Genomic DNA, 24,272 nt, shown 5'->3' with positions numbered 1-24,272 from the left:
CAACATCGTGGGCCGAAGGGCCTGTTCTGTGCTGTATTTTCCATGTTCTATGACGTCAGTGATGGTCGGCATTGGCTTTTCAGAGGGAGACTGACCCTTAGAGCTTTTAATCTGGCTCATCATTTTGGGCACCACCTTGTCTTTTAAGCGAGAAGCCTCTTTGGCCTGGTGGTCCGCCTGCCGATTACCCGCGTCCACCAGGGTTTTGCCTGTCGTATGGGCAGCACACTTTATTACGGCTATTTGTTTAGGGACCATTAAAGCCTGTAGTAATTGTGTAACTAACTGTTTGTGGGATATCTGAGTGCCTGCAGATGTGAGAAACCCCCTGTTCTTCCATAATTGACCGAAGTCGTGTGTGACTCCAAATGCGTATCTGGAGTCTGTGTGAATGTTTATTTTCTTATTCTCTCCTAACACGCACGCACGCACGCAATCATGGCCCAGCTGTGAGCATTCCCAGGGTGGTTCGGAGAGAAAACTTGCTGGATTGATAGTGGTGCAGTGGCGAAATTGGAGCTTGGGATTATTCAGGAGATAAACCTCGTATGGAGGCTGTTGTAAATAGAAACAAGGATCTGAGTGCAGGCGGGATAGTCAAGAACTGTCAACTTAAGAGAACTGCCATTAAACTTGCAGGTTGAGTCCGTAATTAAGAAAGCAAATGCAATAGAACAAAGAACAAAGAAATGTACAGCACAGGAACAGGCCCTTCGGCCCTCCAAGCCCGTGCCGACCATGCTGCCCGACTAAACTACAATCTTCTACACTTCCTGGGTCCGTATCCCTCTATTCCCATCCTATTCATGTATTTGTCAAGATGCCCCTTAAATGTCCCTATCGTCCCTGCTTCCACCACCTCCTCCGGCAGCGAGTTCCAGGAACCCACGACCCTCTGTGTACAAAACTTGCCTCGTACATCTACTCTAAACCTTGCCCCTCTCACCTTAAACCTATGCCCCCTAGTAATTGACCCCTCTACCCTGGGGAAAAGCCTCTGACTATCCACTCTGTCTATGCCCCTCATAATTTTGTAGACCTCTATCAGGTCGCCCCTCAACCTCCTTCGTTCCAGTGAGAACAAACCGAGTTTATTCAACCGCTCCTCATAGCTAATGCCCTCCATACCAGGGAACATTCTGGTAAATCTCTTCTGCACCCTCTCTAAAGCCTCCACATCCTTCTGGTAGTGTGGCGACCAGAATTGAACACTATACTCCAAGTGTGGCCTAACTAAGGTTCTATACAGCTGCAACATGACTTGCCAATTCTTATACTCAATGCCCCGGCCAATGAAGGCAAGCATGCCGTATGCCTTCTTGACTACCTTCTCCACCTGTGTTGCCCCTTTCAATGACCTGTGGACCTGTACTCCTAGATCTCTTTGACTTTCAATACTCTTGAGGGTTCTACCATTCACTGTATATTCCCTACCTGCATTAGACCTTCCAAAATGCATTACCTCACATTTGTCCGGATTAAACTCCATCTGCCATCTCTCCGCCCAAGTCTCCAGACAATCTAAATCCTGCTGTATCCTCAGTGGAGTGGAAGTTGATAAATGTTGTCATTTATCTCAAGAGGCTTGGAATATAAAAGCAGGGATGTACTTCTGAAGCTTTATAAAGCACTAGTTAGGCCCCGTATAGAATACTGTGAGCAATTTTGGGCCCCACACCTCAGGAAGGACATACTGGCACTGGAGCGGGTCCAGTGGAGATTCACACGGATGATCCCAGGAATGGTAGGCCTAACATACGATGAACGTCTGAGGATCCTGGGATTATATTCATTGGAGTTTAGGAGGTTGAGGGGAGATCTAATAGAAACTTGCAAGATAATGAATGGCTTAGATAGGGTGGACGTAGGGAAGTTGTTTCCATTAGCAGGGGAGACTAGGACCCGGGGGCACAGCCTTCGAATAAAAGGGAGTCACTTTAGAACAGAGATGAGGAGAAATTTCTTCAGCCAGAGAGTGGTGGGTCTGTGGAATTCATTGCCACAGAGGGCGGTGGAGGCCGGGACGTTGAGTGTCTTTAAGACAGAAGTTGATAAATTCTTGATTTCTCGAGGAATTAAGGGCTATGGAGAGAGAGCGGGTAAATGGAGTTGAAATCAGCCATGATTGAATGGTGGAGTGGACTCGATGGGCCGAATGGCCTTACTTCCACTCCTATGTCTTATGGTCTTATTATTCTGAATATTGCTTTATTAATTTGAAGAAATTAACATATCTTGTTAGTAGTGCTTTCTTTAATGGAATTGACGAATTCATCTACAGAAAACCAAGAGACCGCATGAGATTGGTTCAGTTATATGTGTTTAATAAGTTATTGTGTTTGATATTTTAAAATAAATGTTTAGAATTAGCCTGGGAATTAAAATTTCAAACTATGTGGAAGCTGGTTTTAAAAAAACAAATCGACTCTGATTAAGAGGAACAGATCGTTCAAAGACATTGGATAACGGGAATTTGGCAGCAATCCAACTTTTACTCCCAGTCCATTTGAGTGACAAATATTTTTTTTTAAAGTTTGGAGATGCGGATGACATCACTCCGAGCTCTACGCCTCTTTTTGTCTCGGCAAGAAAATTCACCCTTTCAACAAGCTTTTGTGTACACTCCAGAAGATGTCAAAATGCAGAATGTTGCACTTTCATTCCCGGTAACTCGAAAGAAGTTAAAGATTTGGCATTACATATCCAAAAAGAAATCAGAATACTTGATCCACCCCAATTTGTCTCTCTCTGGGATAAAATTTGCGGGTGGCTTGGACCCACTGGAATGTCCACAATAAGAATAATCTTATTCTCCTGTGTAGCTGGAGAATCTACATAAAATACCAATGTGCTAAGTGCATCAAAGAACTATTCGCTAAACGCAGGGGACCAACTATGAGAATGATTCAAACTAACCCAACTGTACCCCCAATCGATGAATTTGAGCTGAAATACTATGATTGAAATGTTACTGATCAATCAACTGTTTGACTGTATTATTAACATCTCGTATAATTCATTAATACTGAATCAGTAGGATCAAATTTGATTAATTTATTAATTATAATAATTATTTTGAAATGCCTGGTTATTGGGCCCCGGGGGTTGTATGCTATATTGGGAACTTGCCGGACGGGAAACTGACACTGCGGCTGATAATCGTCTTGGCAATCAGGGAAATCCACCTCTGGTGCCCCCTCTTTTCCCGGGGCTAACTCAGGATTCGTCCGTGGGAATTGATTAGCACGGGATTTAGGACGAGTGCGATTCGCCGGACGTCCTTGCGACGGTGGAGGCGGTGGTAGTGGCGGGGGCAGCGGTGGATGAAGGGCTTGAATGTAAGGTGGAGGCGGTCGTAGTGGCGGCGTAACGGTCGGTCGTCCCCTAGATTGCCAATTTTCAGGGTCGTCCTCATCGTCTCCCTCGGTCAAGGCAAGGTCAGCCATTCGACCGCACGGTCCCGATTTAGAAATGGGGTTTTTTACAGACTTAGGTCTTTTGCTATATGGTGGGCACATTCCTTTCTCAAAACCTCCGCAGTCTTAGCAATTCCCCCTTCCGTTCATTCAATACCCAATTTTAAAGCGTTAGCCTGCCAACTAGCCAATAAAAATGTATCTTTTAAATTTTTGGCAGTACTCCCGCCATAACTCAATCAATTTCTCAGCCGTGGAGCCACGGTTATGTTGCCAAATAATCTGCTGTGCCTCTATCACCATGGGCAAATCTTTTGATCCTCCCAGGGGCCACTTCCCCTTTCCCAATGTCTCATGCAATTCTCCCGATAACTGCCGCAGCTGCTGAGAATGGTCCGGATACTGTTCGCAAAGAGTTTGAAGCGCGCTCCCACTATCAGAGGTGCTATCTAAAGTGTTACCCATTGTCTCCTATCCTCGGATGATCCTTGTGATTACCTGCTTATTTTTGTTGGCGATCCTAAATCGCTTATTCAATCAAGAATTTAAACGGGGTTATCCTGCCCCCTTGCCCAATCAAGAGGCTAAATCAAATTGTTTGAATGTTCCGACAGGGTACGCAACAGTCAAGCCCTGTTTATTATGTTTCCTTTAGGTGTTACCGCACCACCATTTAAATTTTATGGTATATAATTTGGACAGAGTTATCCGTTCTCCGTAATATTCAGTCTGATCGACCCAAAGTGTCGAACCAGTCTAGACACCGGTCGATGTACTTATTTATCGAAAGCCACCTTTTATCGCGAAGGTATTAGGCAACCCTCAGGATCATCGTCATTCAATCAGCTTTCTAATTTGGAGAGGATTCTAACCTCTCACGGGCTATTTACCCAGAGATTTAAGGAGGACTCTAACCTCCCAGGGTTTCCGACCCGGGACTTTAGGGAGGACTCTAACCTCCCAGGGTTTCCAACCCGGGACTTTAAGGAGGACTCTAACCTCCCAGGGTTTCCAACCCGGGACTTTAGGGAGGACTCTAACCTCCCAGGGTTTCCAACCCGGGACTTTAGGGAGGACTCTAACCTCCCAGGGTTTCCAACCCGGGACTTTAGGGAGGACTCTAACCTCCCAGGGACTCCAACCCTTCTTCGTAACGGGTTCGCCGGACAGCTTTGATTTCGCCAGAGTCTCCTCCGAAACCGAACAGCAGGGCGTGGCCACACTCGGGACAGCAGAGGGGGACACCAAAGTGGTAACAAGGGTACTCCCGTTTGGCGGCCCATCCCCTCCTCAGCGTCCGAATGCGATCAGTCTGTTACGCCGTCAGGTTCCAGGGGGGCTCCTTGAATTCCCACTTCTGACGACACCAAATGAGGATTCTTTGCAGCCAGTCCAGATGAAATGATCAGTCGAACACCTCGTTACTTCAACGTATACTTTATTTCACGGCCGGTGCTAAGACCGCTGTATCTCTCAGAGTTACAGAAGTGAGCAAAAGTCAAGACATCTGACAGCAGTTCTTAATTTACATGGATGATTTGGAGTTGGGGACCAAGGGCAATGTGTCCAAGTTTGCAGACGACACTAAGATAAGCGGTAAAGCAAAAAGTGCAGAGGATACTGGAAGTCTGCAGAGGGATTTGGATAGGCTAAGTGAATGGGCTAGGGTCTGGCAGATGGAATACAATGTTGACAAATGTGAGCTTATCCATTTTGGTAAAAACAGCAAAAGGGATTATTATTTAAATAAAATATTAAAACATGCTGCTGTGCAGAGAGACCTGGGTGTGCTAGTGCACGAGTCGCAAAAAGTTGGTTTACAGGTGCAACAGGTGATTCAGAAGGCAAATGGAATTTTGTCCTTCATTGCTAGGGGGATGGAGTTTAAGACTAGGGAGGTTCTGCTGCAATTGTATAAGGTGTTAGTGAGGCCACACCTGGAGTATTGTGTTCAGTTTTGGTCTCCTTACTTGAGAAAGGACGTACTGGCACTGGAGGGTGTGCAGAGGAGATTCACTAGGTTAATCCCAGAGCTGAAGGGGTTGGATTACGAGGAGAGGTTGAGTAGACTGGGACTGTACTCGTTGGAATTTAGAAGGATGCGGGGGGATCTTATTGAGACATATAAAATTATGAAGGGAATAGATAGGATAGATGCGGGCAGGTTGTTTCCACTGGCGGGTGAAAGCAGAACTGGGGGGCATAGCCTCAAAATAAGGGGAAGTAGATTTAGGACTGAGTTTAGGAGGAACTTCTTCACCCAAAGGGTTGTGAATCTAGGGAATTCCTTGCCCAGTGAAGCAGTAGAGGCTCCTTCATTAAATGTTTTTAAGATAAAGAGAGATAGTTTTTTGAAGAATAAAGGGATTAAGGGTTATGGTGTTCGGGCCGGAAAGTGGAGCTGAGTCCACAAAAGATCAGCCATGATCTCATTGAATGGTGGAGCAGGCTCGAGGGGCCAGATGGCCTACTCCTGCTCCTAGTTCTTATGTTCTTATACATTTTTGGTTCATTGCTGAGGGCAGCCCCCTCAATTATAATTATCTTTAAAGCCAGCGCAACCATTCCCAAGGCCGTTACTGCAATTTGTCTGGTCGAAAAGCAAGCGATTACACAGCTTGCTACCCAAAAACCTATCTTGACATTCCTGCACGCAAAGCTTTATCTAACGTTTTGTTTTCCCACAAAGTTCCAATCCGTCTTGAGCCAAACTCTCATGTGCATGAGGATCGCTGGGTGAGGGTGTGTACGTGAGGATCGCTGGGTGAGGGTGTGCATGAGGTGTGGGCGATAAGTGTGAGAGACCGTGTGTGTGGGTGCGCGGGGGGGGGGGGCGGGGCGGGTGAGTGATGAGGGAGCGTTGAGCAGGAGTTGGCAGCTTTGGGAACGGACATTGTTATTGACTCTCTCCCCCCCCCTCTCCTCAGATATATAAGCGGAAGACGGAAGCGGCCAAGAAGGAATATTTAAAAGCCCTGGCATCTTATCGAGCGAGTCTTCTCTCCAAGGTGAGATCCCACCACAGTGTCGCTCACTCACCGCTGCTGAATAAATTCACTCCGATCTGACATTCAAATTACTGACTGGCAGATCGGCAGTGAGTCTCCTCGAGAGTGTCACCATCCAGTCTTTGATGGGGACAGTGTCGAGGGAGCTTTACTCTGTATCTAACCCCGTGCTGTACCTGTCCTGGGAGTGTTTGATGGGGACAGTGTAGAGGGAGCTTTACTCTGTATCTAACCCCGTGCTGTACCTGTCCTGGGAGTGTTTGATGGGGACAGTGTAGAGGGAGCTTTATTCTGTATCTAACCCCGTGCTGTACCTGTCCTGGGAGTGTTTGATGGGGACAGTGTAGAGGGAGCTTTACTCTGTATCTAACCCAGTGCTGTACCTGTCCTGGGAGTGTTTGATGGGGACAGTGTAGAGGGAGCTTTACTCTGTATCTAACCCCGTGCTGTACCTGTCCTGGGAGTGTTTGATGGGGACAGTGTAGAGGGAGCTTTACTCTGTATCTAACCCAGTGCTGTACCTGTCCTGGGAGTGTTTGATGGGGACAGTGTAGAGAGAGCTTTACTCTGTATCTAACCCTGTGCTGTGCCTGTCCTGGGAGTGTTTGATGGGGACAGTGTGGAGGGAGCTTTACTCTGTATCTAACCCCGTGCTGTACCTGTCCTGGGAGTGTTTGATGGGGACAGTGTATAGGGAGCTTCACTCTGTATCTAACCCCGTGCTGTACCTGTCCTGGGGGTGTTTGATGGGGACAGTGTATAGGGAGCTTCACTCTGTATCTAACCCCGTGCTGTACCTGTCCCGGGAGTGTTTGATGGGGACAGTGTAGAGGGAGCTTTACTCTGTATCTAACCCCGTGCTGCACCTGTCCTGGGAGTGTTTGAGAGGGACAGTGTAGAGGGAGCTTTACTCTGTATCTAACCCCGTGCTGTACCTGTGCTGGGAGTGTTTGATGGGGACAGTGTAGAGGGAGCTTTACTCTGTATCTAACCCCGTGCTGTACCTGACCTGGGAGTGTTTGATGGGGACAGTGTAGAGGGAGCTTTACTGTGTATCTAACCCCGTGCTGTACCTGTCCTGGGAGTGTTTGATGGGGACAGTGTAGAGGGAGCTTTACTCTGTATCTAACCCCGTGCTGTACCTGTCCTCGGAGTGTTTGATGGGGACAGTGTAGAGGGAGCTTTACTCTGTATCTAACCCCGTGCTGCACCTGTCCTGGGAGTGTTTGATGGGGACAGTGTAGAGGGAGCTTTACTCTGTATCTAACCCCGTGCTGTACCTGTACTGGGAGTATTTGATGGGGACAGTGTAGAGGGAGCTTTACTCTGTATCTAACCCCGTGCTGTACCTGTCCTGGGAGTGTTTGATGGGGACAATGTAGAGGGAGCTTTACTCTGAATCTAACCCCGTGCTGTCCCTGTCTGGGAGTGTTTGATGGGGACAGTGTAGAGGGAGCTTCACTCTGTAACTAACCCCATGCTGTACCTGTCCTGGGAGTGTTTGATGGGGACAGTGTAGGGGGAGCTTTACTCTGTATCTAACCCCGTGCTGTACCTGTCCTGTGAGTGTTTGATGGGGACAGTGTAGAGGGAGCTTTACTCTGTATCTAACCCCGTGCTGTCCCTGTCTGGGAGTGTTTGATGGGGACAGTGTAGAGGGAGCTTCACTCTGTAACTAACCCCATGCTGTACCTGTCCTGGGAGTGTTTGATGGGGACAGTGTAGAGGGAGCTTCACTCTGTAACTAACCCCATGCTGTACCTGTCCTGGGAGTGTTTGATGGGGACAGTGTAGAGGGAGCTTTACTCTGTATCTAACCCCGTGCTGTACCTGTCCTGGGAGTGTTTGATGGGGACAGTGTAGTGGGAGCTTTACTCAGTATCTAACCCCGTGCTGTACCTGTCCTGGGAGTGTTTGATGGGGACAGTGTAGAGGGAGCTTTACTCTGTAACTAACCCCATGCTGTACCTGTCCTGGGAGTGTTTGATGGGGACAGTGTCGAGGGAGCTTTACTCTGTATCTAACCCCGTGCTGTACCTGTCCTGGGAGTGTTTGATGGGGACAATGTAGAGGGAGCTTTACTCTGTATCTAACCCTGTGCTGTACCTGTCCTGGGAGTGTTTGATGGGGGCGGTGCAGAGGGAGTTTACTCTGTATCTAGCCCCGTGCTGTACCTGTCCTGGGAGTGTTTGATGGGGACAGTGTAGAGGGAGCTTTACTCTGTATCTAACCCCGTGCTGTACCTGTCCTGGGAGTGTTTGATGGGGACAGTGTAGAGGGAGCTTTACTCTGTATCTAGCCCCGTGCTGTACCTGTCCTGGGAGTGTTTGATGGGGACAGTGTAGAGGGAGCTTTACTCTGTATCTAACCCCGTGCTGTACCTGTCTGGGAGTGTTTGATGGGGGCAGTGTAGAGGGGGCTTTACTCTGTATCTAACCCCGTGCTGTACCTGTCCTGGGAGTGTTTGATGGGGACAGTGTAGAGGGAGCTTTACTCTGTATCTAACCCCGTGCTGTACCTGTCTGGGAGTGTTTGATGGGGGCAGTGTAGAGGGAGCTTTACTCTGTATCTAACCCCGTGCTGTGCCTGTCCTGGGAGTGTTTGCTGGGGACAGTGTAGAGGGAGCTTTACTCTGTATCTAACCCCGTGCTGTACCTGTCCTGGGAGTGTTTGATGGGGACAGTGTAGAGGGAGCTTTACTCTGTATCTAACCCCGTGCTGTACCTGTCCTGGGAGTGTTTGATGGGGACAGTGTAGAGGGAGCTTTACTCTGTACCTAACCCCGTGCTGTACCTGTCCAGGGAGTGTTTGATGGGGACATTGTATAGGGAGCTTTACTCTGTATCTAACCCCGTGCTGTACCTGTCCTGGGAGTGTTTGATGGGGACAGTGTAGAGGGAGCTTTACTCTGTATCTAACCCCGTGCTGTACCTGTCCTGGGAGTGTTTGATGGGGACAGTGTAGAGGGAGCTTTACTCTGTACCTAACCCCGTGCTGTACCTGTCCAGGGAGTGTTTGATGGGGACATTGTATAGGGAGCTTTACTCTGTATCTAACCCGTGCTGTACCTGTTCTGGGAGTGTTTGATGGGGGCGGTGCCGAGGGAGTTTACTCTGTATCTAACCCCGTGCTGTACCTGTCCTGGGAGTGTTTGATGGGGACAGTGTAGAGGGAGCTTTACTCTGTATCTAACCCCGTGCTGTACCTGTCCTGGGAGTGTTTGATGGGGACAGTGTAGAGGGAGCTTTACTCTGTATCTAACCCCGTGCTGTACCTGTCCTGGGAGTGTTTGATGGGGACAGTGTAGAGGGAGCTTTACTCTGTATCTAACCCCGTGCTGTACCTGTCCTGGGAGTGTTTGATGGGGTCAGTGTAGAGGGAGCTTTACTCTGTATCTAACCCCGTGCTGTACCTGTCCTGGGCGTGTTTGATGGGGACACTGTAGAGGGAGCTTTACTCTGTATCTAACCCCGTGCTGTACCTGTCCTGGGAGTGTTTGATGGGGACAGTGTAGAGGGAGCTTTACTCTGTATCTAACCCGTGCTGTACCTGTCCTGGGAGTGTTTGATGGGGGCAGTGTCGAGGGAGTTTACTCTGTATCTAACCCCGTGCTGTACCTGTCCTGGGCGTGTTTGATGGGGACACTGTAGAGGGAGCTTTACTCTGTATCTGACCCCGTGCTGTACCTGTCCTGGGAGTGTTTGATGGGGACAGTGTAGAGGGAGCTTTACTCTGTATCTAACCCGTGCTGTACCTGTCCTGGGAGTGTTTGATGGGGGCAGTGTCGAGGGAGCATTACTCTGTATCTAACCCCGTGCTGTACCTGTCCTGGGAGTGTTTGATGGGGACAGTGTAGAGGGAGCTTTACTCTGTATCTAACCCCGTGCTGTACCTGTCCTGGGAGTGTTTGATGGGGACAGTGTCGAGGGAGCTTTACTCTGTATCTAATCCCGTGCTGTACCTGTCCTGGGAGTGTTTGATGGGGACAGTGTCGAGGGAGCTTTACTCTGTATCTAACCCCGTGCTGTACCTGTCCTGGGAGTTTTTGATGGGGACAGTGTAGAGGGAGCTTTACTCTGTATCTAACCCCGTGCTGTACCTGTCCTGGGAGTGTTTGATGGGGACAGTGTAGAGGGAGCTTTACTCTGTATCTAACCCCGTGCTGTACCGTTCCTGGGAGTGTTTGATGGGGACACTGTTGAGGGAGCTTTACTCTGTATCTAACACCATGCTGTACCTGTCCTGGGAGTGTTTGATGGGGACAGTGTAGAGGGAGCTTTACTCTGTATCTAACCCCGTGCTGTACCTGTCCTGGGAGTGTTTGATGGGGACAGTGTAGAGGGAGCTTTACTCTGTACCTAACCCCGTGCTGTACCTGTCCAGGGAGTGTTTGATGGGGACATTGTATAGGGAGCTTTACTCTGTATCTAACCCGTGCTGTACCTGTCCTGGGAGTGTTTGATGGGGACAGTGTCGAGGGAGCTTTACTCTGTATCTAATCCCGTGCTGTACCTGTCCTGGGAGTGTTTGATGGGGACAGTGTCGAGGGAGCTTTACTCTGTATCTAACCCCGTGCTGTACCTGTCCTGGGAGTGTTTGATGGGGACAGTGTAGAGGGAGCTTTACTCTGTATCTAACCCCGTGCTGTACCTGTCCTGGGAGTGTTTGATGGGGACAGTGTAGAGGGAGCTTTACTCTGTATCTAACCCCGTGCTGTACCGTTCCTGGGAGTGTTTGATGGGGACACTGTTGAGGGAGCTTTACTCTGTATCTAACCCCGTGCTGTACCTGTGCTGGGAGTGTTTGATGGGGACAGTGTAGAGGGAGCTTTACTCAGTATCTAACCCCGTGCTGTACCTGTCCTGGGGGTGTTTGATGGGGACAGTGTATAGGGAGCTTCACTCTGTATCTAACCCCGTGCTGTACCTGTCCCGGGAGTGTTTGATGGGGACAGTGTAGAGGGAGCTTTACTCTGTATCTAACCCCGTGCTGCACCTGTCCTGGGAGTGTTTGAGAGGGACAGTGTAGAGGGAGCTTCACTCTGTAACTAACCCCATGCTGTACCTGTCCTGGGAGTGTTTGATGGGGACAGTGTAGGGGGAGCTTTACTCTGTATCTAACCCCGTGCTGTACCTGTCCTGTGAGTGTTTGATGGGGACAGTGTAGAGGGAGCTTTACTCTGTATCTAACCCCGTGCTGTCCCTGTCTGGGAGTGTTTGATGGGGACAGTGTAGAGGGAGCTTCACTCTGTAACTAACCCCATGCTGTACCTGTCCTGGGAGTGTTTGATGGGGACAGTGTAGAGGGAGCTTTACTCTGTATCTAACCCCGTGCTGTCCCTGTCTGGGAGTGTTTGATGGGGACAGTGTAGAGGGAGCTTCACTCTGTAACTAACCCCATGCTGTACCTGTCCTGGGAGTGTTTGATGGGGACAGTGTAGAGGGAGCTTTACTCTGTATCTAACCCCGTGCTGTACCTGTCCTGGGAGTGTTTGATGGGGACAGTGTAGTGGGAGCTTTACTCAGTATCTAACCCCGTGCTGTACCTGTCCTGGGAGTGTTTGATGGGGACAGTGTAGAGGGAGCTTTACTCTGTAACTAACCCCATGCTGTACCTGTCCTGGGAGTGTTTGATGGGGACAGTGTCGAGGGAGCTTTACTGTGTATCTAACCCCGTGCTGTACCTGTCCTGGGAGTGTTTGATGGGGACAATGTAGAGGGAGCTTTACTCTGTATCTAACCCTGTGCTGTACCTGTCCTGGGAGTGTTTGATGGGGGCGGTGCAGAGGGAGTTTACTCTGTATCTAGCCCCGTGCTGTACCTGTCCTGGGAGTGTTTGATGGGGACAGTGTAGAGGGAGCTTTACTCTGTATCTAACCCCGTGCTGTACCTGTCTGGGAGTGTTTGATGGGGGCAGTGTAGAGGGAGCTTTACTCTGTATCTAACCCCGTGCTGTACCTGTCCTGGGAGTGTTTGATGGGGACAGTGTAGAGGGAGCTTTACTCTGTATCTAACCCCGTGCTGTACCTGTCTGGGAGTGTTTGATGGGGGCAGTGTAGAGGGAGCTTTACTCTGTATCTAACCCCGTGCTGTACCTGTCCTGGGAGTGTTTGCTGGGGACAGTGTAGAGGGAGCTTTACTCTGTATCTAACCCCGTGCTGTACCTGTCCTGGGAGTGTTTGATGGGGACAGTGTAGAGGGAGCTTTACTCTGTATCTAACCCCGTGCTGTACCTGTCCTGGGAGTGTTTGATGGGGACAGTGTAGAGGGAGCTTTACTCTGTACCTAACCCCGTGCTGTACCTGTCCAGGGAGTGTTTGATGGGGACATTGTATAGGGAGCTTTACTCTGTATCTAACCCCGTGCTGTACCTGTCCTGGGAGTGTTTGATGGGGACAGTGTAGAGGGAGCTTTACTCTGTATCTAACCCCGTGCTGTACCTGTCCTGGGAGTGTTTGATGGGGACAGTGTAGAGGGAGCTTTACTCTGTACCTAACCCCGTGCTGTACCTGTCCAGGGAGTGTTTGATGGGGACATTGTATAGGGAGCTTTACTCTGTATCTAACCCGTGCTGTACCTGTTCTGGGAGTGTTTGATGGGGGCGGTGCCGAGGGAGTTTACTCTGTATCTAACCCCGTGCTGTACCTGTCCTGGGAGTGTTTGCTGGGGACAGTGTAGAGGGAGCTTTACTCTGTATCTAACCCCGTGCTGTACCTGTCCTGGGAGTGTTTGATGGGGACAGTGTAGAGGGAGCTTTACTCTGTATCTAACCCCGTGCTGCACCTGTCCTGGGAGTGTTTGATGGGGACAGTGTAGAGGGAGCTTTACTCTGTATCTAACCCCGTGCTGTACCTGTCCTGGGAGTGTTTGATGGGGTCAGTGTAGAGGGAGCTTTACTCTGTATCTAACCCCGTGCTGTACCTGTCCTGGGCGTGTTTGATGGGGACACTGTAGAGGGAGCTTTACTCTGTATCTAACCCCGTGCTGTACCTGTCCTGGGAGTGTTTGATGGGGACAGTGTAGAGGGAGCTTTACTCTGTATCTAACCCGTGCTGTACCTGTCCTGGGAGTGTTTGATGGGGGCAGTGTCGAGGGAGCATTACTCTGTATCTAACCCCGTGCTGTACCTGTCCTGGGAGTGTTTGATGGGGACAGTGTAGAGGGAGCTTTACTCTGTATCTAACCCCGTGCTGTACCTGTCCTGGGAGTGTTTGATGGGGACAGTGTCGAGGGAGCTTTACTCTGTATCTAATCCCGTGCTGTACCTGTCCTGGGAGTGTTTGATGGGGACAGTGTCGAGGGAGATTTACTCTGTATCTAACCCCGTGCTGTACCTGTCCTGGGAGTGTTTGATGGGGACAGTGTAGAGGGAGCTTTACTCTGTATCTAACCCCGTGCTGTACCTGTCCTGGGAGTGGTTGATGGGGACAGTGTAGAGGGAGCTTTACTCTATATCTAACCCCGTGCTGTACCGTTCCTGGGAGTGTTTGATGGGGACACTGTTGAGGGAGCTTTACTCTGTATCTAACCCCGTGCTGTACCTGTGCTGGGAGTGTTTGATGGGGACAGTGTAGAGGGAGCTTTACTCAGTATCTAACCCCGTGCTGTACCTGTCCTGGGGGTGTTTGATGGGGACAGTGTATAGGGAGCTTCACTCTGTATCTAACCCCGTGCTGTACCTGTCCCGGGAGTGTTTGATGGGGACAGTGTAGAGGGAGCTTTACTCTGTATCTAACCCCGTGCTGCACCTGTCCTGGGAGTGTTTGAGAGGGACAGTGTAGAGGGAGCTTTACTCTGTATCTAACCCCGTGCTGTACCTGTGCTGGGAGTGTTTGATGGGGACAGTGTAGAGGGAGCTTTACTCTGTATCTAACCCCGTGCTGTACCTGACCTGGGAGTGTTTGATGGGGACAGTGTAGAGAGAGCTTTACTGTGTATCTAACCCCGTGCTGTACCTGTCCCGGGAGTGTTTGATGGGGACAGTGTAGAGGGAGCTTCACTCTGTATCTAACCCCGTGCTGTACCTGTCCTGGGAGTGTTTGATGGGGGCAGTGTAGAGGGAGCTTTACTCTGTATCTAACCCCGTGCTGTACCGGTACTGGGCGTGTTTGATGGGGACAGTGTAGAGGGAGCTTTACTCTGTATCTAACCCCATGCTGTACCTGTCCTGGGAGTGTTTGATGGGGACAGTGTAGAGGGAGCTTTACTCTGTATCTAATCCCGTGCTGCACCTGTCCTGGGAGTGTTTGATGGGGACAGTGTAGAGGGAGCTTTACTCTGTATCTAACCCCGTGCTGTACCTGTCCTCGGAGTGTTTGATGGGGACAGTGTAGAGGGAGCTTTACTCTGTATCTAACCCCGTGCTGCACCTGTCCTGGGAGTGTTTGATGGGGACAGTGTAGAGGGAGCTTTACTCTGTATCTAACCCCGTGCTGTACCTGTACTGGGAGTATTTGATGGGGACAGTGTAGAGGGAGCTTTACTCTGTATCTAACCCCGTGCTGTACCTGTCCTGGGAGTGTTTGATGGGGACAATGTAGAGGGAGCTTTACTCTGTATCTAACCCCGTGCTGTCCCTGTCTGGGAGTGTTTGATGGGGACAGTGTAGAGGGAGCTTCACTCTGTAACTAACCCCATGCTGTACCTGTCCTGGGAGTGTTTGATGGGGACAGTGTAGGGGGAGCTTTACTCTGTATCTAACCCCGTGCTGTACCTGTCCTGTGAGTGTTTGATGGGGACAGTGTAGAGGGAGCTTTACTCTGTATCTAACCCCGTGCTGTCCCTGTCTGGGAGTGTTTGATGGGGACAGTGTAGAGGGAGCTTCACTCTGTAACTAACCCCATGCTGTACCTGTCCTGGGAGTGTTTGATGGGGACAGTGTAGAGGGAGCTTTACTCTGTATCTAACCCCGTGCTGTCCCTGTCTGGGAGTGTTTGATGGGGACAGTGTAGAGGGAGCTTCACTCTGTAACTAACCCCATGCTGTACCTGTCCTGGGAGTGTTTGATGGGGACAGTGTAGAGGGAGCTTTACTCTGTATCTAACCCCGTGCTGTACCTGTCCTGGGAGTGTTTGATGGGGACAGTGTAGTGGGAGCTTTACTCAGTATCTAACCCCGTGCTGTACCTGTCCTGGGAGTGTTTGATGGGGACAGTGTAGAGGGAGCTTTACTCTGTAACTAACCCCATGCTGTACCTGTCCTGGGAGTGTTTGATGGGGACAGTGTCGAGGGAGCTTTACTCTGTATCTAACCCCGTGCTGTACCTGTCCTGGGAGTGTTTGATGGGGACAATGTAGAGGGAGCTTTACTCTGTATCTAACCCTGTGCTGTACCTGTCCTGGGAGTGTTTGATGGGGGCGGTGCAGAGGGAGTTTACTCTGTATCTAGCCCCGTGCTGTACCTGTCCTGGGAGTGTTTGATGGGGACAGTGTAGAGGGAGCTTTACTCTGTATCTAACCCCGTGCTGTACCTGTCCTGGGAGTGTTTGATGGGGACAGTGTAGAGGGAGCTTTACTCTGTATCTAGCCCCGTGCTGTACCTGTCCTGGGAGTGTTTGATGGGGACAGTGTAGAGGGAGCTTTACTCTGTATCTAACCCCGTGCTGTACCTGTCTGGGAGTGTTTGATGGGGGCAGTGTAGAGGGGGCTTTACTCTGTATCTAACCCCGTGCTGTACCTGTCCTGGGAGTGTTTGATGGGGACAGTGTAGAGGGAGCTTTACTCTGTATCTAACCCCGTGCTGTACCTGTCTGGGAGTGTTTGATGGGGGCAGTGTAGAGGGAGCTTTACTCTGTATCTAACCCCGTGCTGTGCCTGTCCTGGGAGTGTTTGCTGGGGACAGTGTAGAGGGAGCTTTACTCTGTATCTAACCCCGTGCTGTACCTGTCCTGGGAGTGTTTGATGGGGACAGTGTAGAGGGAGCTTTACTCTGTATCTAACCCCGTGCTGTACCTGTCCTGGGAGTGTTTGATGGGGACAGTGTAGAGGGAGCTTTACTCTGTACCTAACCCCGTGCTGTACCTGTCCAGGGAGTGTTTGATGGGGACATTGTATAGGGAGCTTTACTCTGTATCTAACCCCGTGCTGTACCTGTCCTGGGAGTGTTTGATGGGGACAGTGTAGAGGGAGCTTTACTCTGTATCTAACCCCGTGCTGTACCTGTCCTGGGAGTGTTTGATGGGGACAGTGTAGAGGGAGCTTTACTCTGTACCTAACCCCGTGCTGTACCTGTCCAGGGAGTGTTTGATGGGGACATTGTATAGGGAGCTTTACTCTGTATCTAACCCGTGCTGTACCTGTTCTGGGAGTGTTTGATGGGGGCGGTGCCGAGGGAGTTTACTCTGTATCTAACCCCGTGCTGTACCTGTCCTGGGAGTGTTTGATGGGGACAGTGTAGAGGGAGCTTTACTCTGTATCTAACCCCGTGCTGTACCTGTCCTGGGAGTGTTTGATGGGGACAGTGTAGAGGGAGCTTTACTCTGTATCTAACCCCGTGCTGTACCTGTCCTGGGAGTGTTTGATGGGGACAGTGTAGAGGGAGCTTTACTCTGTATCTAACCCCGTGCTGTACCTGTCCTGGGAGTGTTTGATGGGGTCAGTGTAGAGGGAGCTTTACTCTGTATCTAACCCCGTGCTGTACCTGTCCTGGGCGTGTTTGATGGGGACACTGTAGAGGGAGCTTTACTCTGTATCTAACCCCGTGCTGTACCTGTCCTGGGAGTGTTTGATGGGGACAGTGTAGAGGGAGCTTTACTCTGTATCTAACCCGTGCTGTACCTGTCCTGGGAGTGTTTGATGGGGGCAGTGTCGAGGGAGTTTACTCTGTATCTAACCCCGTGCTGTACCTGTCCTGGGCGTGTTTGATGGGGACACTGTAGAGGGAGCTTTACTCTGTATCTAACCCCGTGCTGTACCTGTCCTGGGAGTGTTTGATGGGGACAGTGTAGAGGGAGCTTTACTCTGTATCTAACCCGTGCTGTACCTGTCCTGGGAGTGTTTGATGGGGGCAGTGTCGAGGGAGCATTACTCTGTATCTAACCCCGTGCTGTACCTGTCCTGGGAGTGTTTGATGGGGACAGTGTAGAGGGAGCTTTACTCTGTATCTAACCCCGTGCTGTACCTGTCCTGGGAGTGTTTGATGGGGACAGTGTAGAGGGAGCTTTACTCTGTATCTAACCCCGTGCTGTACCTGTCCTGGGAGTGTTTGATGGGGACAGTGTAGAGGGAGCTTTACTCTGTACCTAACCCCGTGCTGTACCTGTCCTGGGAGTGTTTGATGGGGGCGGTGCCGCGGGAGTTTACTCTGTCTCTAACGCTGTGTAATTTATTTTCAGAGTGCTGTCGGTTCGAGCGAGATGGATGCCCTCCAGTCTGTGCAACAGACGTTGGCCTCGACCAGCCTGTCCCCTGCCCTGTTCGTCGTGTCCTCTTCCTCCACCCCCAGCCCGGTCCAGCAGGCTGCCCCCCGGGTGCTGGTGTCTTGCCAGGGGCCCGTCCCGGGTCGCCAGGTGGCGTCGGTGTCGCAGGGCCTGCTGAGGGTGCTGCCGGGCGGTGTGCTGACCCCCCACACGCTCCGCCTGGCCGCCCCCAGCCCCCAGCTGGTGCAGGTGCAGCTGCCCGCGGCCCAGCTGCGCCTGCAGCGGCTGCAGCCCCCGCCGCCGCTCCAGCAGATGGTGCCGCCCCCGCTCCAGGCCATGTCGCCCCACCCGCCCCCCCTCCAGGCCTGCGCCCAGCCCAAGCTGCGGCAGGCCCTGCCCCAGCCGCCCCCCCTGCAGGTCCAGATCATCCAGCTGCAGCAGCTGGCCCCCGCCCACCTGCAGGCCTCGCCCCCCCCCCACCCCTCCCCCCCCACGCTGCCCGCCATCGCCCCCTGCCCCTGGCCCCCCAGCAGCAGCAGCCTGCCCCTCGCCCTGCTGCAGCATTCCGTCACGCTGTCCGAGGAAGTGGCCCAGGTAAGGACGCTGCGACGCCGCCCGTTCTTACCCCCCCCCCCCGATCGCGACTGTCTTACCTTCACCGGGAAACGTGACCGAGTGCGGCAACAAGGGGCCCGAGCTAAACGGGGGTCAGTGGGAATCAGGGGGAAAACTCTCCGCTGGTTGGAGTCATCCCCGGCACAAAGGAAGATGGCGGTGGAGGTTGGAGGTCAATCATCTCAGCTCCAGGACATCACTGCAGGAGTTCCTCAGGGTCGTGTCCTTGGCCCCAACCATCTTCAGCCGCTTTATCAATGACCTCCCTTCCATCAGAAGTGGGGGTGTTTGCGGACGACTGCACAATGATCAGCACCATTCGCGCCTCCCCAGATAATGAAGCAGTCCCTGTCCCAATGCAGCAAGACCCGGACAATATCCAGGCTCGGGGCCGACAAGGACATAAGAACATAAGGACTAGGAGCAGGAGTAGACCATCTGGCCCCTCGAGCCTGCTCCACCATTCAATGAGATCATGGCTGATCTTTTGTGGACTCAGCTCCACTTTCCATCCCGAACACCATAACCCTTAATCCCTTTATTCTTCAAAAAACTATCTATCTTTAATGAAGGAGCCTCTACTGCTTCACTGGGCAATTAATTCCATAGATTCACAACCCTTTGGGTGAGGAAGTTCCTCCTAAACTCAGTCCTAAATCTACTTCCCCTTATTTTGAGGCTATGCCCCCTAGTTCTGCTTTCACCCGCCAGTGGAAACAACCTGCCCGCATCTATCCTCTCGATTCCCTTCATAATCTTATATGTTTCTGTAAGATCCCCCCCTCATCCTTCTAAATTCCAACGAGTACAGTCCCAGTCTACTCGACCTCTCCTCGTAATCCAACCCCTTCAGCTCTGGGATTAACCTAGTGAATCTCCTCTGCCCACCCTCCAGTGCCAGTACGTCCTTTCTCAGGTAAGGAGACCAAAACTGAACACAATACTCTAGGTGTGGCCTCACTAACACCTTATACAATTGCAGCAGAACCTCCCTAGTCTTAAACTCCATCCCTCTAGCAATGAAGGACAAAATTCCATTTGCCTTCTTAATCACCTGTTGCACCTGAAAACCAACTTTTTGTGACTCATGCACTAGCACACCCAGGTCTCTCTGCACAGCAGCATGTTTTAATATTTTATCTTTTAAATAATAATCCCTTTTGCTGTTATTCCTACCAAAATGGATAACCTCACATTTGTCAACATTGTATTCCATCTGCCAGACCCTAGCCCATTCACTTAGCCGATCCAAATCCCTCTGCAGACTTCCAGTATCCTCTGCACTTTTTGCTTTACCGCTTATCTTAGTGTCGTCTGCAAACTGGGACACATTGCCCTTGGTCCCCAACTCCAAATCATCCATGTAAATCGTGGACAGTTGTGGGCCCAACACTGATCCCTGAGGGACACCACTAGCTACTGATTGCCAACCAGAGAAACACAGCAGAGGACCTCCATAGGGTGGAGGTGTTGACCTTGGGGAGGGTGCTCTTTCCAACAGCCGGTGCAGACTCGATGGGCCGAATGGCCTCCTTCTGCACTGGCAATTCGATGAAGTGGCGAATTACATTCCCGCCACACAAGCTCCAGGCAACGGCCATCTCCTTCGGGAGAGGATCTCGCAACCGCATCTTGAAGTTCAATGGGGTTACATAGACGATAGGAGCAGGAGGAGGCCTTTTGGCCCTTCGAGCCTGTGTTGCCTTTTTTACCTCGATATTATATTGCCCAGAGCCGCCAGGTCTCGAATGATACCACCACAGGGTTCAACTGGCTATCGATCGAAGAGTCAAACACCAGTTAGTTCAAGATCAAGGGTACTTTATTGACACACAATTATCATGCAACATAAACACTGCTAGTTAACTACACCTAACAACTATGTCAACCTGGACTTAACTTCGGGCACCCGGCTTAGGTCAGAGGAACAGTGGCCGCTTTCCGATTCTGGGCCTATCGGGTCTGGAGAAGTAGTTGCTGCTCAGCTGGGCTCATCCGTCTGGTTAGCGGGCGTTGTACTTGAACTTGCTCCTGGTGGTGCTCCTGGTGGACGTCGCCGGAGCGCCTGGTCCACGAGAGGCCGAACGCATGGCCGTGTCTCTCTCTTTTCATCCTTGGAGGGGTTTTGCGCTCTTTTGGGCCGTCCTTCAGTTTGGACCCCCACTAATTGGGTCGTTCTCGATCACTGTGTTCGATTCCGAACCAATAAAGGAGCGGGTGCCTGAATGGCGGGGCGTGTCCCAAGCGGTCACCGACCCTGTTGTTGACGCTTCCCGAGTACAGGGAGTGGCGCCAGAATGTCTAGGACAGTTCCGGTCGCTCGAGTACCAGTCCTTTGTCTGGCGGAGATGGGCCATCAAATGCTAATCGGTCGGGGGTTTCGACACCGTCTGGATTCCTCACTCGCAAATATACATTCGGGCCCTGAGCCCGCCTGAATCTCGCATTGTCCATTTCTCCCGCTTGGCTTTGTTACCTTCCCTGTTCCTGGTTGTAAGTGGCCTTCCCAGACCGCTCCACCCGTTGCGCCATTCATCACCATCATGGCTGATCATCCAACTCAATAGCCTCATCCTGCTTTCTCCCCCATAGCCTTTGATCCCATTCTCCCCCAGTGCGACATGCAGCCGCCTCGTGGATATATTCGACGTTTTAGCCTCAACTACTTCCTGTGGTGATGAATTCCACAGGCTCACCGCTCTTTGTGTGAAGAAATGTCTCCTCATCTCTGTCCGAAATACCCTGAATCCTCAGGACACACCCATCATTGGGAACATCTACCCTGTCCAGTCCTGTTAGAATTTTCTCTGTGAGATCCCCCCCTCATTCTTCTGAACTCCAGGACATCACTGCAGGAGTTCCTCAGGGTCGTGTCCTCGGTCCCCAGCCATCTTCAGCTGCTTCATCAATCACTCCCCTTCCATCAGAAGGTCAGAAGTGGGGGTGTTTGCGGATGAATGCACAATGTTCAGCACCATTCGCGCCTCCCCAGATAATGAAGCCGTCCCTGTCCCAATGCAGCAAGACCTGGACAATATCCAGGCTCTGGGCTGACAAGGGACAAGTTACATTCGCCCCACACAAGTGCCCGGCAATGACCATCTCCTACAAGAGCGGATCTAACCACCGCCCCCTTGACGTTCGATGGCGTTACCGTCGCTGAATCCCCCACATCCTGGGGGTTACCATCGATCAGAAAGTGAACTGGACCCAGCCATATAAACACTGCGGCTCCCAGAGCAGGTCAGAGGCTGGGAATCCTGCGGAGAGCAACTCCCCTCCTGTCCCCCCCTCCCAAAGCCTGTCCGCCATCGACAAGGACACAAGTCAGGAGCGCGATGGGAGACTCTCCACTTGCCTGGATGAGCGCGGCTCCCAACCACACTCGAGAAGCTCGACAGCACCCAGGACAAAGCAGCCCCTCTCGATCGACACGCTGACCACCGACATTCACCCCCCCCCCCCCCCCGACGCAGCCGTGTGCACCGTCTACAAGACGCCCCGCGGGAACTCGCCGAGGCTCCTTCGACAGCACCTCCCAAGCCCACGACCCCCACTGTCTGGAAGGACGGGGGCAGCAGATACCTTGGAACCCCACCAGCTGGAGGCTCCCCTCCGAGTCATTCACCATCCCGACTGGGCCCTTCCTTCACTGTCGCTGGGACAACATCACGGAAAGCCCTCTCTAACAGCATAGAAGGTGTACCTACACCATAGGGACTGCAGCGCTCCAAGAAGGCAGCTCAACACCACCTTCTCGAGGGCGACTGGGGATGGGCAATAAATGCTGGCCTAACTAGAGATGCCCACATCCCGCATATGAATTTTGAAAATACTCTTCCATTCGCAATGAATGCCAAAATTCCATTTGCAAGAGATGAGCATTTACTTCAGCTACTCTCCTCCTTTTTCAGAAGCAATAACTGTTGGGGTTCGGAGGGTAGGGAGTGTCAGGTTTCGGGGGTCAGTGAGTGTCGGGGGTCAGTGAGTGTCGGGGGTCAGTGAGTGTCGGGGGTCAGTGAGTGTCGGGGGTCAGTGAGTGTCGGGGGTCAGTGAGTGTCGGGGTTCGGGGGTCAGTGAGTGTCAGGGTTCTGGGGTCAGTGAGTGTCGGGGTTCAGGGGTCAGTGAGTGTCGGGGATCAGTGAGTGTCGTGGTTCGGGGTCGGTGAGTGTCAGGGTACGGGGTCAGTGAGTGTCGGGGCTCAGGGGGTCAGTGAGTGTCGGGGTTCGGGGGTCAGTGAGTGTCGGGGGTCAGTGAGTGTCGGGGTTCGGGGGTCAGTGAGTGTCGGGGTTCGGTGGTCAGTGAGTGTCAGGGTTCGGGGGTCAGTGAGTGTCGGGGTTCGGGGGTCAGTGAGTGTCGGGGTTCAGGGGTCAGTGAGTGTCGGGGTTCGAGGGTCAGTGAGTGTCGGGTTCGAGGGTCAGTGAGTGTCGGGGTTCGGGGGTCAGTGAGTGTCGGGGTTCGGGGGTCAGTGAGTGTCAGGGTTCGGGGGTCAGTGAGTGTCAGGGTACGGGGTCAGTGAGTGTTGTGGTTCGGGGGTCAGTGAGTGTTGTGGTTCGGGGGTCAGTGAGTGTCGAGGTTCGGGGGTCAGTGAGCGTCGTGGTTCGGGGGTCAGTGAGGGTCTGGGTTCGGGGGTCAGTGAGTCGGGGTTCGGGAGTCAGTGAGTGTCAGGGTTCGAGGGTCAGTGAGTGTTGGGGTTCGAGGGTCAGTGAGTGTCGGGGTTAAGGGTCAGTGAGTGTCGCGGTTCAGGGGTCAGTGTGTGTAGGGGGTCAATGAGTGTCGAGGGTCAGTGAGTGTTGGTGTTCAGGGGTCAGTGTGTGTAGGGGGTCAGTGAGTGTCGAGGGTCAGTGAGTGTTGGGGTTCAGGGGTCAGTGTGTGTAGGGGGTCAGTGAGTGTCGAGGGTCAGTGAGTGTCAGGGTTCGGGGATCAGTGAGTGTCGGGGTTCAGGGATCAGTGAGTGTCGGGGGTCAGTGAGTGTTGGGGTTCAGGGGTCAGTGTGTGTAGGGGGTCAGTGAGTGTCGAGGGTCAGTGAGTGTCAGGGTTCAGGGATCAGTGAGTGTCGGGGGTCAGTGAGTGTCGGGGTTCGGGGGTCTGAGTGTCCTGGGTCAGTGAATGTCGGGGTTCGGGGGTCAGTGAGTGTCGGAGTTCGGGGGTCAGTGAGTGTCGGGGTTCGGGGGTCAGTGAGTGTCTGGGCTAGGGGGGGGGTCAGTGAGTGTCGGGGTTCAGGGGTCAGTGAGTGTCGGGGGTCAGTGAGTGTCGGGGCTCGGCGGGTCAGTGAGTGTTGGGGTTCAGGGGTCAGTGAGTGTCGGGGTTCAGGGGTCAGTGAGTGTCGGGGTTCGGGGGTCAGTGAGTGTCGGGGTTCAGGGGTCAGTGAGTGTCGGGGTTCGGGGGTCAGTGAGTGTCGGGGCTCGGGGGGGTCAGTGAGTGTCGGGGCTCGGGGGGGGGTCAGTGAGTGTCGGGGTTCAGGGGTCAGTGAGTGTCGGGGTTCGGGGGTCAGTGAGTGCCGGGGTTCGGGGGTCAGTGAGTGTCGGGGTTCGGGGGTCAGTGAGTGTCGGGGGTCAGTGAGTGTCGGTGTTCAGGGGTCAGTGAGTGTCGGGGGTCAGTAAGTGTCAGGGTTCGGGGGTCAGTGAGTGTCGGGGTTCGGGGGTCAGTGAGTGTCAGGGTTCGGGGGTCAGTGAGTGTCGAGGTTCGAGGGTCAGTGAGTGTCGGGGTCAGTGAGTGTCGGGGATCAGGGGTCAGTGAGTGTCGGGGGTCAGTGAGTGTCAGGGTTCGGGGGTCAGTGAGTGGCGGGGTTCAGGGATCATTGAGTGTCGGGGTTCGGGGGTCAGTGAGTGTCGGGATTCGGGGGTCAGTGAGTGTCAGGGTTCGGGGGTCAGTGAGT

The 24,272-nt window shown here is 52.3% G+C and overlaps 1 protein-coding gene across 1 annotated transcript in view; it reads left to right on the top strand.

The window, feature by feature from the left end:
• Positions 1 to 24,272, top strand: part of tox4b (TOX high mobility group box family member 4 b) — a gene marked incomplete at its 3' end in the record, with an annotated part of 59,785 nt that overhangs the window by 30,517 nt on the left and 4,996 nt on the right. Inside the window, exons 6-7 of the mRNA XM_072507590.1 lie at positions 6,344 to 6,424; positions 17,756 to 18,373. Coding sequence (XP_072363691.1) covers positions 6,344 to 6,424; positions 17,756 to 18,373 — 699 coding nt within the window. The remainder of the gene's footprint in view (positions 1 to 6,343; positions 6,425 to 17,755; positions 18,374 to 24,272) is intronic.

This window comes from Scyliorhinus torazame, chromosome 5 (assembly GCF_047496885.1).
Source record: "Scyliorhinus torazame isolate Kashiwa2021f chromosome 5, sScyTor2.1, whole genome shotgun sequence".
Lineage (NCBI taxonomy): Eukaryota > Metazoa > Chordata > Chondrichthyes > Carcharhiniformes > Scyliorhinidae > Scyliorhinus > Scyliorhinus torazame.
This window is presented reverse-complemented; position numbering and strand designations above follow the sequence as displayed.